General features: G+C 25.6%; 3 protein-coding genes across 3 annotated transcripts; all 3 read right to left on the reverse strand.

Moving 5' to 3' along the window:
• Positions 1-1427: 1427 nt before the first annotated feature.
• Positions 1428-7271, reverse strand: OCT59_012691 (uncharacterized protein; the record flags this gene model as incomplete). Its single annotated transcript, XM_066140285.1, has 4 exons — positions 1428-1446; positions 4942-5174; positions 5243-5716; positions 6873-7271. 4 exons carry the CDS (start codon positions 7269-7271, stop codon positions 1428-1430), a joined length of 1125 nt encoding a protein of 374 aa, XP_066001174.1.
• Positions 7272-9109: 1838 nt separating this feature from the next.
• On the reverse strand, positions 9110-9702 carry OCT59_012692 (uncharacterized protein; the record flags this gene model as incomplete). Its single annotated transcript, XM_025310979.2, has 4 exons — positions 9110-9117; positions 9190-9262; positions 9393-9443; positions 9577-9702. The coding sequence occupies 4 exons, from the start codon at positions 9700-9702 to the stop codon at positions 9110-9112; spliced, it is 258 nt and encodes an 85-aa protein (XP_025176336.2).
• A 1318-nt stretch (positions 9703-11020) lies between these two features.
• OCT59_012693 (uncharacterized protein) lies at positions 11021-12526 on the reverse strand (the record flags this gene model as incomplete). The annotated part of the gene is made up of 1 exon (XM_066140286.1): positions 11021-12526. The coding sequence occupies one exon, from the start codon at positions 12524-12526 to the stop codon at positions 11021-11023; it is 1506 nt and encodes a 501-aa protein (XP_066001175.1).
• Between the last annotated feature and the right edge of the window lie 107 nt (positions 12527-12633).

A 12633-nucleotide genomic window follows, 5' to 3' on the forward strand; every position in this document is an offset into this window, starting at 1 on the left:
TATTATATTCTTTTAAGCCGTATAATAAAAATATCATTACTTTCCGCTGATTGACTAAACGTGACGTAGTCACTTTATATAAGTAAATTATTTCTAGTACGTCCCCTTCGTTTTCGTCAAGTGACAGTAATATAATGTAATCGTGAATAAAAACAAAATAAATAAATAATTATATCTTGAAAAGATGTGAAAAAATTTTAATAAATCCACAAACAATAAAGATTGATGTATTATATACCAGGAAACGGGAACCGTTGTAAGTCCGGAGTGAGGTATAATAAATAAAGATGTACTAATTAGCAGCATAACGCCTTGGAATTCCTGGACAGAGAAACTCACGTGATTGAAAATTTACACGTTATTTCCATAGTGCGTAGACATATACTTTACAGAAACTTCAAGATCGTAGCGATGGCTTAATGCACAGTAACTACATATATGTAATTTCTTTACGATTACATAATGTGGTCACTATGTATTTATAACGCAGTTACTGCGCATTAAGCCATCGCTACTATCTTGAAGTTTCTGTAAAGTATAGTCCTTCGCTTCGCTCCGGACAATGAAATCATATAATAAAAATCTCTTTTTATTAACTATTAAATATTATTTAGAACGTAATCTTATATATTAGATTTGGTTGCAAACCGAAAAGGTAATATTCCAATAAAATAATTAGATTATTAATTGTATGTGTTTATAATCACAAAACGAGCTAAATATTTTGGGAATAACAAGTTGTAAACGTGAATACTAGAAATTTATAGTACTAACCAGCCTCATTTATACATTTTACCATAAAGATTCTCATATTGGTAGTAAGAAATATTTTACGTTCCGTAGAGCTGCGACCCGTCAGAATTTCTGGATCCCTAAACAAAAAAAGTGTTCATAACGGGCATTACTCATTTTTTACCCATTTACCATTTTATCATTTTATCAAAGATGACTCGAATATATCAGGTATTACTCGGATAAAAATAATTATTTTTTTTCAATAAATATGAATTTGTAAACTTTAATATTGTTTATATTGTTTAAACTTTAAAAATAAAAAAAAGTCTCACAGAATAAGCATTACTTATGATGACCATCAATCCATCACTTAATTCTGGCCGTAAATTATAATTTTGGCCTGAGTTAATAAAAAATTTAAAAAATTTTAAATTTTTTCGAGGATAATATTCTAACATTCTTTGTAAATTTAGCCTAAATTTATTTATTATTAACGATATGCAGGAAAAATATTTTAAAAATTGAGGTTAAATATCAACATTTAAAAATTGCATCATGCAATCTCATAATAATTTATAAAACTGAATATCATTCAATCTTTTATTTATGTAAAAATACCCTATAATTAATATCCTAATTCTCAAATATGAAAAATAAAAAATAATGAATAAAATGGCAAATTAAAATTCATTTTATTCTTCTGATGATAACCTATTAAATAATTTAATCTAATAAATTCTTTGTTAAATCATCAAAATTTCAATAAAGGTACTGTAACTTACTTTGTAAAATCAATAATTTCCACTGAATCGTTGTTAATATTATCATACTTTGGAAGATCCTTTGTAAATGGATTAAGTAATCGAGAAGTATAACAAGCATTTGGATGAATTGATTGATTACTTCCAATGTATAAAAATCTATATTTCCTATTTTTTTTTATTACTTCGATTTGCTTATTAATTTCCTCTTTGATTTCAATTGCTTTTGGTCTATTATTTGCATTTGAATTCCAACATTTTTTCATCAATTCAATGTACCATTTTGGTGCTTCCTGCCCATTAATTTCAGGCCTAATTCCATTACATATCTTTAATGCTAAAATATCATCATGCGCACAATCGGCAAAAGGTTGTTTTCTAGTTGCTACAAAATACATAATCATACCAAAACTATATATATCTGCTGCTTGCGTATAAGGTTTTCCTCTCAATACTTCAGGAGCTACATAAGGCATAACTCCATAAACTTTTGTTTCTTCTGTATTACTTATATTACCTACTTCTCTACTTAATCCCATATCTGAAATACATATTTTATTAACGTTAGCAATACGAGAACCGTTAACGCTAATAAAATCAATTAGAGAAATTTCAAATGTAGGTAATATTAATATATTTCCTGTATGTAAATCACGATGGACCATTTGATTGTCATGAATACTTTTAAGACAGCCAATAACTTTATCTAAGATACATAATTTTTCAATCCAATACCAAGGTTTTTTGATATATTTATAATTAACGAAATTTTTACTTGCAAGTTCAAGAACTATGATATAATCTTTCGTATATGGATTTTGGGATATTCCATATATCTTAAGAATATTATCATTACTTATAGAGTAATTTTTAACCTATCAAAATAATTAAATATAAGACATTAGTTATATTAAAAATTAATTTAATTAATTTCAAAGAGAAATTTTTACCTCATTTAAAAACCCATCTGAAATATCTTGTGAATTATTTAAACATTTTAAAGCAACACTGATACCATGGACCCTTTCCAACCCTTCGTAACTTGGACTATATCGTAATTGACCATTCTCCCATATTGCTGAATACACTGTAGAAAAACCACCTTTTCCTATTTTCATAATATGATTAAATTGATCATATGGTATCCATTCAACAATTATATCATTCCATTTATTAATTTTTAACTGCATTTCTTGAATTAGTTCATCAATTTTTTTATTTCCACTGGTCCAATTTGCAAAATCGTTTTTTAAATCTTTTATTTGACATTGTTTACACCATTTATGTTCAATAACTGTATATTGATTGCCACATTTTTTACAATAACAATCTTCAAGAATTATAACATAATCTTTTGTATTTGGATCTTGAGAAATTCCGTATGTTTTAGGATTTAATTGTAAGTTATTTGCATTAATAAAATATGTTTTAACCTAATAAAAATATATAAAGTGTTATTAAAATTAAAGTGCTTAAATTAAATTACAAAGAATTGAAATTCTTACTTCATTTAGAAATTCATTGTTGACATTTTGTGTATTACTTATATATTTTAAAGTAGCTTTTTTATTAGGCACTCTTTTCCATTCTCCATATTTTAATGGACCATCCATCCATATTGTTGAATATAAAATAGTAAAATCATTATTGCTTATTTTCTCAATATCATTAAACTGATTGTATGGTATCCATTCAACTATTGTATCATTCTGTTTACTAATTTTTAATTGCATTTTTTGAATTAGTTCATCAATTTTTTTATTTCCACTAGTCCAATTAACAAAATTATTTTTTAGACTATTTATTTGACATGATTTACACCATTTTCCCCATATACTTGTATATATTTCACTGCACGTTTCACAATGTTTTCCATTTTCAATAACCATAATATAATCTTTTGTATCTGGATTTTGAGACATTCCATATATTTTAATGATATTATTACATTCAATAAAATATGATTTAATCTGTTAAAATATAAAGAAGTTCAGTTATTTATAGTAAAAAGAGCTTAAGTTTGAAAGGAATTAAAAATTCACACCTCATTTAAACATTCATTATTATTTTGTAAATTATCAAAATATTTTAAAGTAACTTTTTTATCAGGCATTCTATTTTGTTTCATTTTATTACAATTATATTCAGATGAATCATCTATCCACATTGCTGAATATAATGCAGAAGAATTGCCCATTTTTTTAATATCATTAAACTTATTATATGGTATCCATTCAACTATATCATCATATTTAGTATTAATCTTTAATTGCATATCTTGGATCAATTCATCAATTTGTTTATTCCCACTAGTCCAATTTGCAAAATTTTGCCTTAAATTACTTATCTGACATAATTTACACCATTCGTTGCTAGTATTAGTATATATTTTAACACATTTATCACAAAGGATTCCATCTTGAAAAACCAAAATATAATTTTTTGTATCTGGATTTTGAGATATTCCATACATTTTAGAAACATTAGTTTCCTAAAATATATAAAGAATTATTATATTAAAAATATTTGAAATACAAAGAAATTAGAAATTATATACCTCATTTAAAAATTCATTGGTAATGTTTTGTGAATTACATAAATATTTTAAAGCAACTTTTTCATTGGGCATTCTTTTCCACTTTACATTATTATATTTTAATGGGCCATTTACCCATATTGCTGAATATAGTATAGCAAAATCACTTTCACCTATTCTTTTGATATTATCAAATTGGTTATATGGTATCCATTCAACTATTATATCATTATTACTTTTAAGTTCTAATTGAATTTCTTGAATGAATCTATCAATTATTTTACTTCCACTAGTCCAATTTTTAAAATTCATTATTAAATTATTTATTTGACATGATTCACACCATTTGATATATATTGATGTATATATTTCACCACATGTTTCACAATGATTTTCGTTTTCAAGAACTAAAACATAATTTTTTGTATTTGGATTTTGTGATATTCCATATATTTTAGGAGGATTATAAATATAACTATCCTCATCTATTACAATATCATATGGTTTAATTTGCTAAAATATAAAAGACTTTTACTATATGTGTAAAGTATTAAAATTGAATCATAAATAAATTTGAAATTTCATACCTCATTTAAACATTCACTGGTAATATCTTGTGAATTATGTAAGTATTTTAAAGTAACTCCTTTGTTCTGAATTCTTTTCCATTTATAATAGTCATAATCTAACAAACCATTCATCCAATTTGCTGAATATAATGTAAAAAAATCACCTTGGATTATTTTTTCTATATTATTAAACTGATTATATGGTATCCATTCAACTACATTATTATTATGCTCTTTAATTCTTAATTGCATATCTTGGATAACTTCATCAATTATTTCATTTCCACTAGTCCAATTTACAAAATTTTGCTTTAAATTATTTATTTGACATGGATTGCACCATTTATAACTTCTATCTTTATACAACATTCCACAGTTTTCACAACACCAATCTTGAAGTACCATAATATAATCTTTTGAGTCTGGGTTTTGAGAAATTCCATATACTTTAATAATATTATTACCATAATTTTCATGATTTTCAATATTAGATAGTTCTATATGTTTATTAAATAATTTACTCGCACTAATAACTTTATTACGTATACGTTTTTCATTAATATATGTTTCTATCTGTAAAATATAAGAAAATCATTAATATTAGTAAGTAAATAAATTGATAAAGAAACCAGAAATCATACCTCATTTAAAAATTTATCAGTATTATACTGTAAAGTATTTAAGCTTATTAAAGTAACTTTTTCATTAGGCTTCCTTTCCCATTTCATTTTATCATAATTATAATATAATGGACCATTTATAAATATTACTGAATACAATTTAGCATCTTCATATAACACCTCCATCTCGATATTATTAAACTGATTAAATGGTATCCATTCGATTATTGTATCATTTAATTTATCAATCTTTAATTGCATTTGTTGTATAAATTCGTCAATTTTTTCACTTTCACTGGTCCAGCTTGTAAAATTTCGTTTTAAATCATTTATTAGGCATTGTTTGCACCATTTATACCTTATACTACTAAATATATTGTTACAGATTTCACAATAACCATTTTGAAGTACCATAATATAATCCCTTGTAGTCGGATTTTGGGATATTCCATATATTTTAATAATATCATCATATTCAACAAAATAGGATTTAATCTATTATAATATATAAAAATATTATTAAAAGTGCGTAAAATAAATTACGAAAGATTAAAATTTATACCTCATTTAGAAATTTATTGGTCATATCATTATTTTGTTGATTACTCAAAAATTTTAAGGCAATTTCTTTATTAGGCATTCTTTCTTGTTCCATTTTATCATAATTATATTCTAATAAACCATCTGTCCATATTGCTGAATATAATGGAGTGGAATTATCTTTATTAAGTTTTTTGATATCATTAAACTGATTAAATGGTATCCATTCAACTATTACATCATCATGTTTATTAATTTTTAATTGCATTTCTTGAATTAATTCATTAATTTTTTCATTTCCACTAGTCCAATTTGCAAAATTTTGTTTTAAATTATTAATTTGACATGGGTTACACCATTTATATCTTACATATGTATAAATTTTACCACAGTATTCACAATAACAATCTTGAAGTATGAGAATATAATTTTTTGTATCTGGGTTTTGAGATATTCCATATAATTTAATAATATAATCTTCAATAAACTTTGGTTTATCCTGATAAAATATATAAAAAATTAATAAAGTACTTAAAATGAATAATAAGTAGCAATTAAAACTTTCATACCTCATTATAATTTAAAGAATCACCAAAATTTATTAAATTAATTTTTTCATTAGGTTTCCTTTTCCATTCCATTTTATCATAATTGTAGCATAACGGTCCATTCATCCAAATTGCTGAATATAGTGACATGCCTATTTCTTTGATATAATTAAACTGGTCATATGGTATCCATTCAGATATTGTATCATCTAGATTATCAATTTTTAACTGGATTTCTTGAATCAATTTATCAACTATTTCGTCTCCACTAGTCCAATTTACGAAATTTTGTTTTAAATTATTTATTTGACATGGTTTACACCATTTATGCTTTATATCTGTATAAATTTTACCACAGTTGTCACAATAACAATCTTGAAGTACCATGATATAATCTTTTGTATCTATATTTTGAGATATTCCATATATAGTAATCATATTACTATGATCGTCATTTTCAATAGTATATGATTTAGCCTGTTAAAATATAAAATAATTACTTTAATATAAAAACAGATTAAATTATATTAAATTATAAAAGTTTCAAAAAAAAAATTTCTTACCTCTCTTAAAAATTCATTAATAATATTATTTTGTGAATCAACTAAATATTTTAAAACAACCTTTTTATTAGGAATCCTATTCCGTTCTATTTTCTCATAATTAAATTTTAATGGACCATCAACCCATAATGCTGAATTTATTATATTATAATTATCTTTGTCCATTTCTTTAATACCATTAAATTGATTATATGGTATCCATTCAACTATCATATCATCATAATTTTCAATTTTTAGTTGCATTTCTTGAATTAATTCATCAATTTTTTCGTTACCACTGGTCCAGTTTGTAAAATTTTGCTTTAAATCATTTATTTGACATGGTTCGCACCATTTATAGTTAATTTCTGTGTATATCTCACCACATTTTCTACATGTAATATCATCTTGAGATGACATTGTGATTTCGAGTTGTTTTTTTCGAGAGAGAAATATGTTTAGTATTATGATCGGCATAAAAATGAAGTTGCATCATACAAATTTCGTGTGATGTGCGACTGATCAACAAATTAATGATTAATAGCTTTTGTTCACATTTACACCAATTTATTTGTGTGACAAATAGAACTGAAAAGAGGATGAATGGAGAATTTAATATTCTAGACGAAACTGTTTTATGATTGGCGAAACAATTTCGCCTTTTGAAGACAAATTCCGGAACTTGGATCAAACTTCTGAAACGTGCCCAAACTTCCGTAATCTCCGGAAATATTAGAAATACACACAAAATGTGTTAAAATGGTTGCGGTATTAACTTTGTAATTATCGTGTTATTATCATAAAATTCACGTTGCATCAGTAATTTCTGTTAAACGTCTCTGCATCTAAATTTAATGTATTACTCAATTGTTTAATATTAATACGGTGTAATAGAAATATCTGCCAATCAAATTACTTTTTAGGTTACGGGAAATTTCGGTAAGCTTAGTTCATAAAAAAAATGCCCCCAGGGAGTTTTCGAAGTTTCGGATGTGCAAAATAGAGCTGCGACCCGTTACCCGTTTACACAGGTACATATCTGGGTATACTCGAGTATCTGGGTCATGGAATAGCAAATGGGCAAAAATGGGTAAATACCCATTTTGTATCCGTTTTGTGTTGATACACATATACCCGGGTATTACTCGGGATAATTACTCCAACCGAAAATTTTGCCAGAGTTAAGATGTTAACTCTGGCCAGAATTTTAATGCCGGCCAGAATTATAAAGGGTTATATGGATTTTCATCCGAATGAAATTATAATTTTTTTTTTATTTTTCAAAGTTTAAACAATATCTAAATTCAAGATTTGTATATTTATTGTAAAAAAGAATTGATATTTATCCGGGTAATACCCGGATATTATTCGAGTCATATCTGATAAAAAGGCAAACGGGTATAAACGAGTAATACCCGTTATGGAGTCGGGCAATACTTGATCGACGGTAAACTAATTTCACCAAGTTTCGGGGGTTTCGCCTGCCAAAAGGTTTTGGTCTTACTCAAACATTAAATAGGATAAATAAAATTGGTCTCTTTTATTAAAAACGATCAAAAAAATGATTTTTCCATTAAAATATAAAACAATCAGTCTCTTTATTATTAAAAATGAAAAATAATGTAAAATTTGTTAATAGCACTTTTCAATAGTAAAATAATGATATAATACATCAAAATGAGGGTGCAATATAAGATAGATAAATGTAAATAGTTTTTTTTAAAAAAAAAAAATTGAGTGAAATTCATAGCAAATTGCTTAGGCTTCGATATTATTAAACTTATACAGTCAGACCTCTATGTACCGATATCCTATGTACCGATAATTGCCTGTACCGATAAATTTTCTATGTCCCGTTTCACAATTAATAAAAAAATCTCGTTGTACCGATATTATATATGGTTTCACGATGTAACGATACTTTTCTTTGCCCCTTTATAATTAATACATAGTAAGATGTACCGATACTTTAGGTTACACTGGCATTAATTCGGGTCAACACTATGAATTTGGCCGGAGTTAACATAAAGGTTCCATCCAAATCACATGACATTTTAATATATTGGAGTTTACATAATGCTGGCAAGAATTGGATTTTGGCCCGCATTATGATTCACTGATGACGGTTATGTAACGATAATTTGATATACCGATATATTTTCCCCAAAACAACAGTATCGGTACATAGAGGTCCGACTGTATAATAGATAAAAACGATAAATAGAATTTTCATCTTTTTTTATTTGCTTTTTTTCAAATTAGTATTCTAAGGATCAAATTTGCATAATTAGTTTTAATTTAAACTGGAAAATGCCAAAACAACGTGTGTTATTCATACCACCATTATTTTCACTAGGAGCTGTATAATTAATTGCTGGTCCGCCACTCAACGGTACAAAATGATCGGCAATCTATAATTAATTTCGACGGACTTTTATATATTAAATACTATTGCTCTGGAATGGTGTTTGCACTATCTTAAAAACACGTCACAACAACATAAATACTTCAAAAATTTACTAGAAAAAGGTATTACATTACCTGGGTGTATTTTCCAAACCCGGTAGGATCATGGTGTGCCAAAAAAAAAAACTAAAAAGAAAAATAAAAAAATATATTTTTTTTTTGTTATTTTGTTAATTTGGTAAAGAAAATAATATATATTTTTCAATAGTGTAAAAAAAACCTCGTAAAATTTGCAAAATTCGTGTATAAAAAATCTTACCTTAACTAAAATATAAGGTGGAATGGTGACTTCCTCCAAGGTAAACTTGTTAAATTTTATATCGAACAATAAAAAAATTTTTTTTTGTGGCTTATTCACGTTTAATGTTATTGATTGGCGAGTCATCGTTACATTTAAACGTGACCTTGTGGGACAAATCAACATCAAAATATGCCAATTAACGTAATTCATATAAAATCTGCGCCGGATCTACAAATTAATTTTGTACCGTTGAGTGACGGACCGGCAATTAAGGGATAAAGTCCTAAATAAATATAAAAAAAGATCTAAATTACCGCAGATCTATTTTAATCTTTTCATTCAATTTTGACGCTAAAGACATGAATTAAAAATATTTTTATTACCGTAGTTACTGACAAATAATAATAGAAAAATTTCTGTATTTTTTATTTAGATTTACCTCAGTCAATGTATCTGCTAGTCTATTCTAAAAGTCACTTTGCCTTAACGAAGTATCAGTGATATTGAATCTAACGGAAAAAATATGTAATCGATCAAGGATCAGAAATAAGAAAATAAAAATTAAGAAAACATGGTGGAGATCTCCCATATTTTGTGCAGCAATCCATTCCTTTTCACTCCAATAACAAAAATCTAAGTTAAGATTAGGAAGAAGAAATATATAAAAGTTATACTTACACTTCCTCAGGGGAGTTTTTAGTAAAATTATTATTATTAATGTCTAATGACATTAGTATGAAATAATTTATTAAGATTTACTATATACAAAATAAAATTAAAGTTTAAAAGTATATTGATAAATTAATTACAAGAGTCTTCAAAGAATTATAATATCGATAAAATAATTTATTTGATCAAATTATTAAATAATTTTCCATTCTGGCTTTTTTTTAAAAAAAAAGTTATGCAAAAAGCTAAAAAGTTTGAAAAAGTGATATTATGAAAGAAACCTAGTATTTTTCTAAAATAGGAAAATCCAAAATGAAAACAAATTTATTAATTAAATGGAACTGATTATATATTTCAATTTGATAGAATATTTACAAAAATCTGAACTCGATAATAAATATATTAATAGCTCGTGTTTAATTTGAAATAATATTTTGTATACAGTATATATTATTGAACGGGGAGTGCGGTCAGTCGGTCACAGTCCGAATGATTGGATAAAATGGTTTAGTGGCCTTAATGAAGGGCCCTGTGACGATATAGCCTCGTATTCAATAAAAATGTTATCGTTCTGACGCATTTAATAATTAGAACATCATAATTAAGCTTTATTTAACTTTCTATAAATTTCATTTTTATGTTATTTTAATCCACTTTATAAGTTTTATTTATAAAATATCATTTACACCATATTTTTTACTCCACTTTACTATATCAATCATATATTATTGCTATGCCTAATAAAAATATCAATCTATGAATGAAAATCTGCATGATCCTATTATAACTTCTTTCATATATACATAAAATGATAGTCAATTTCATCTACAAATAAACTATGTTTAAAAATTTTGATTACTCCATATTCTTGATATTTATTGATCAGTTTTTCATAATTTTCTCTTTCATAAATAGGATCAGATGTAAGTATGGAAATTGCAGGTCTACCTCTCCATTTTTCTAAGAAATCCTCCAAGTTTTCTAAAGAAAATTTAAAATCCTCATAAAACCTAATTTCTTTTAAATTAGTCGGTGCTGATCTAACTAATATTTCTAATAAAATTTTCCCATTTTCCAAAATTTTTTCACTAGTTTCAATTTTATCCACATTATATATAATTATTAATAGTGATTTTATATTTTGACAAATCTTTAATAATTTTTCAAATTCGGCGAAATGTTCTTCTGATGGTGGAAATGTAATTGTCAAATATTCAATTGAAGGACAATTTTCATAAATTTTACGAATAAAATTGAGAGAATCTTCATTAAAGTTATTACATTCATATTCAATAGCATTTTCGGGTTTAAATAAAATTTTTTTGATACATCTTCCACTATTTTCAATCATACTAGGAATTACACTAAAACTATTCCACTCTAAACTAAGGATTTCAAGATCATGATAAACCTGTATTCTCAATTGTTCTAATTGTTCATTAGTAAACAAACGATAATCATTAAGCGTTAATATTTTTAATTTATATAATTTTGGAAGTATCTTTTGAAGTGATGTCTCTTCAATATTATCTACATATTGGAAATATATTCTTAAATAATTGAGACTATCTGCCTTTTTTTCTAACGCACAAAAAACTTCTTCATAAGGATCTTCTGTAAGAATATCATCATCAAAATAATCTTTCCATTCAAAATGTTTTAAGTTATTCTGAACTTCAATAAACTTAACAATTCCGTGATTGGGTTTTGGGTCCGTATTAATAATGATAAGACTCTGTATATATTGACATAATGATGACAATCCATAAAAGTATGAAGAATCAATAGACGTATCACATTTTAATTCACAAAGTGAATCCAGACGAGCCTTAGCTTCTGGAAAATAAAATATTTGATGCTTAATTGATCTCATATCTAAATACTTCAATTCTGGACATCTTTTCATAAAGAAATAATAAAATTTTTGTTGCATAAAAAATTGATTATAAACCAAAGGTGATCCAATAGAAATTATACTATTAATAGTATTTACATTGAAACTTCTACAATAAGAAAAATAATCAAACAAGTGTGACTGGTTTGAACCTGAAGGTATTTGGATTCTTTGATTTGTTATGAACTCTTTTATATCATCAAATAAATAGTGAAAAATAATGATGAATAAAGAACGTTTATTATTATAATTAATACCATTGTAGCGCCAAGGATTCCTCCATAAAATTGGAACCACAGTTTCACACCAAAGTCTATTGACCATTAGACATGAAAAGAGAGATTTAGAATCTTCCTGTAATTCTTCAAATATTAAGAAAAGAATATCTTTATTGAGTTTGGACATTCTTAATTCAGAAAAAAAAATAAAAATAAGATAGCTTAAAAAAAAAATCTTTTTACAACTAAAACTTTAAAGTATTTTCAAAATGATTTTTACAAGTACAAAAAAAA

Source organism: Rhizophagus irregularis, chromosome 20 (genome assembly GCF_026210795.1).
Source record: "Rhizophagus irregularis chromosome 20, complete sequence".
Classification (NCBI taxonomy): Eukaryota; Fungi; Glomeromycota; class Glomeromycetes; order Glomerales; family Glomeraceae; genus Rhizophagus; species Rhizophagus irregularis.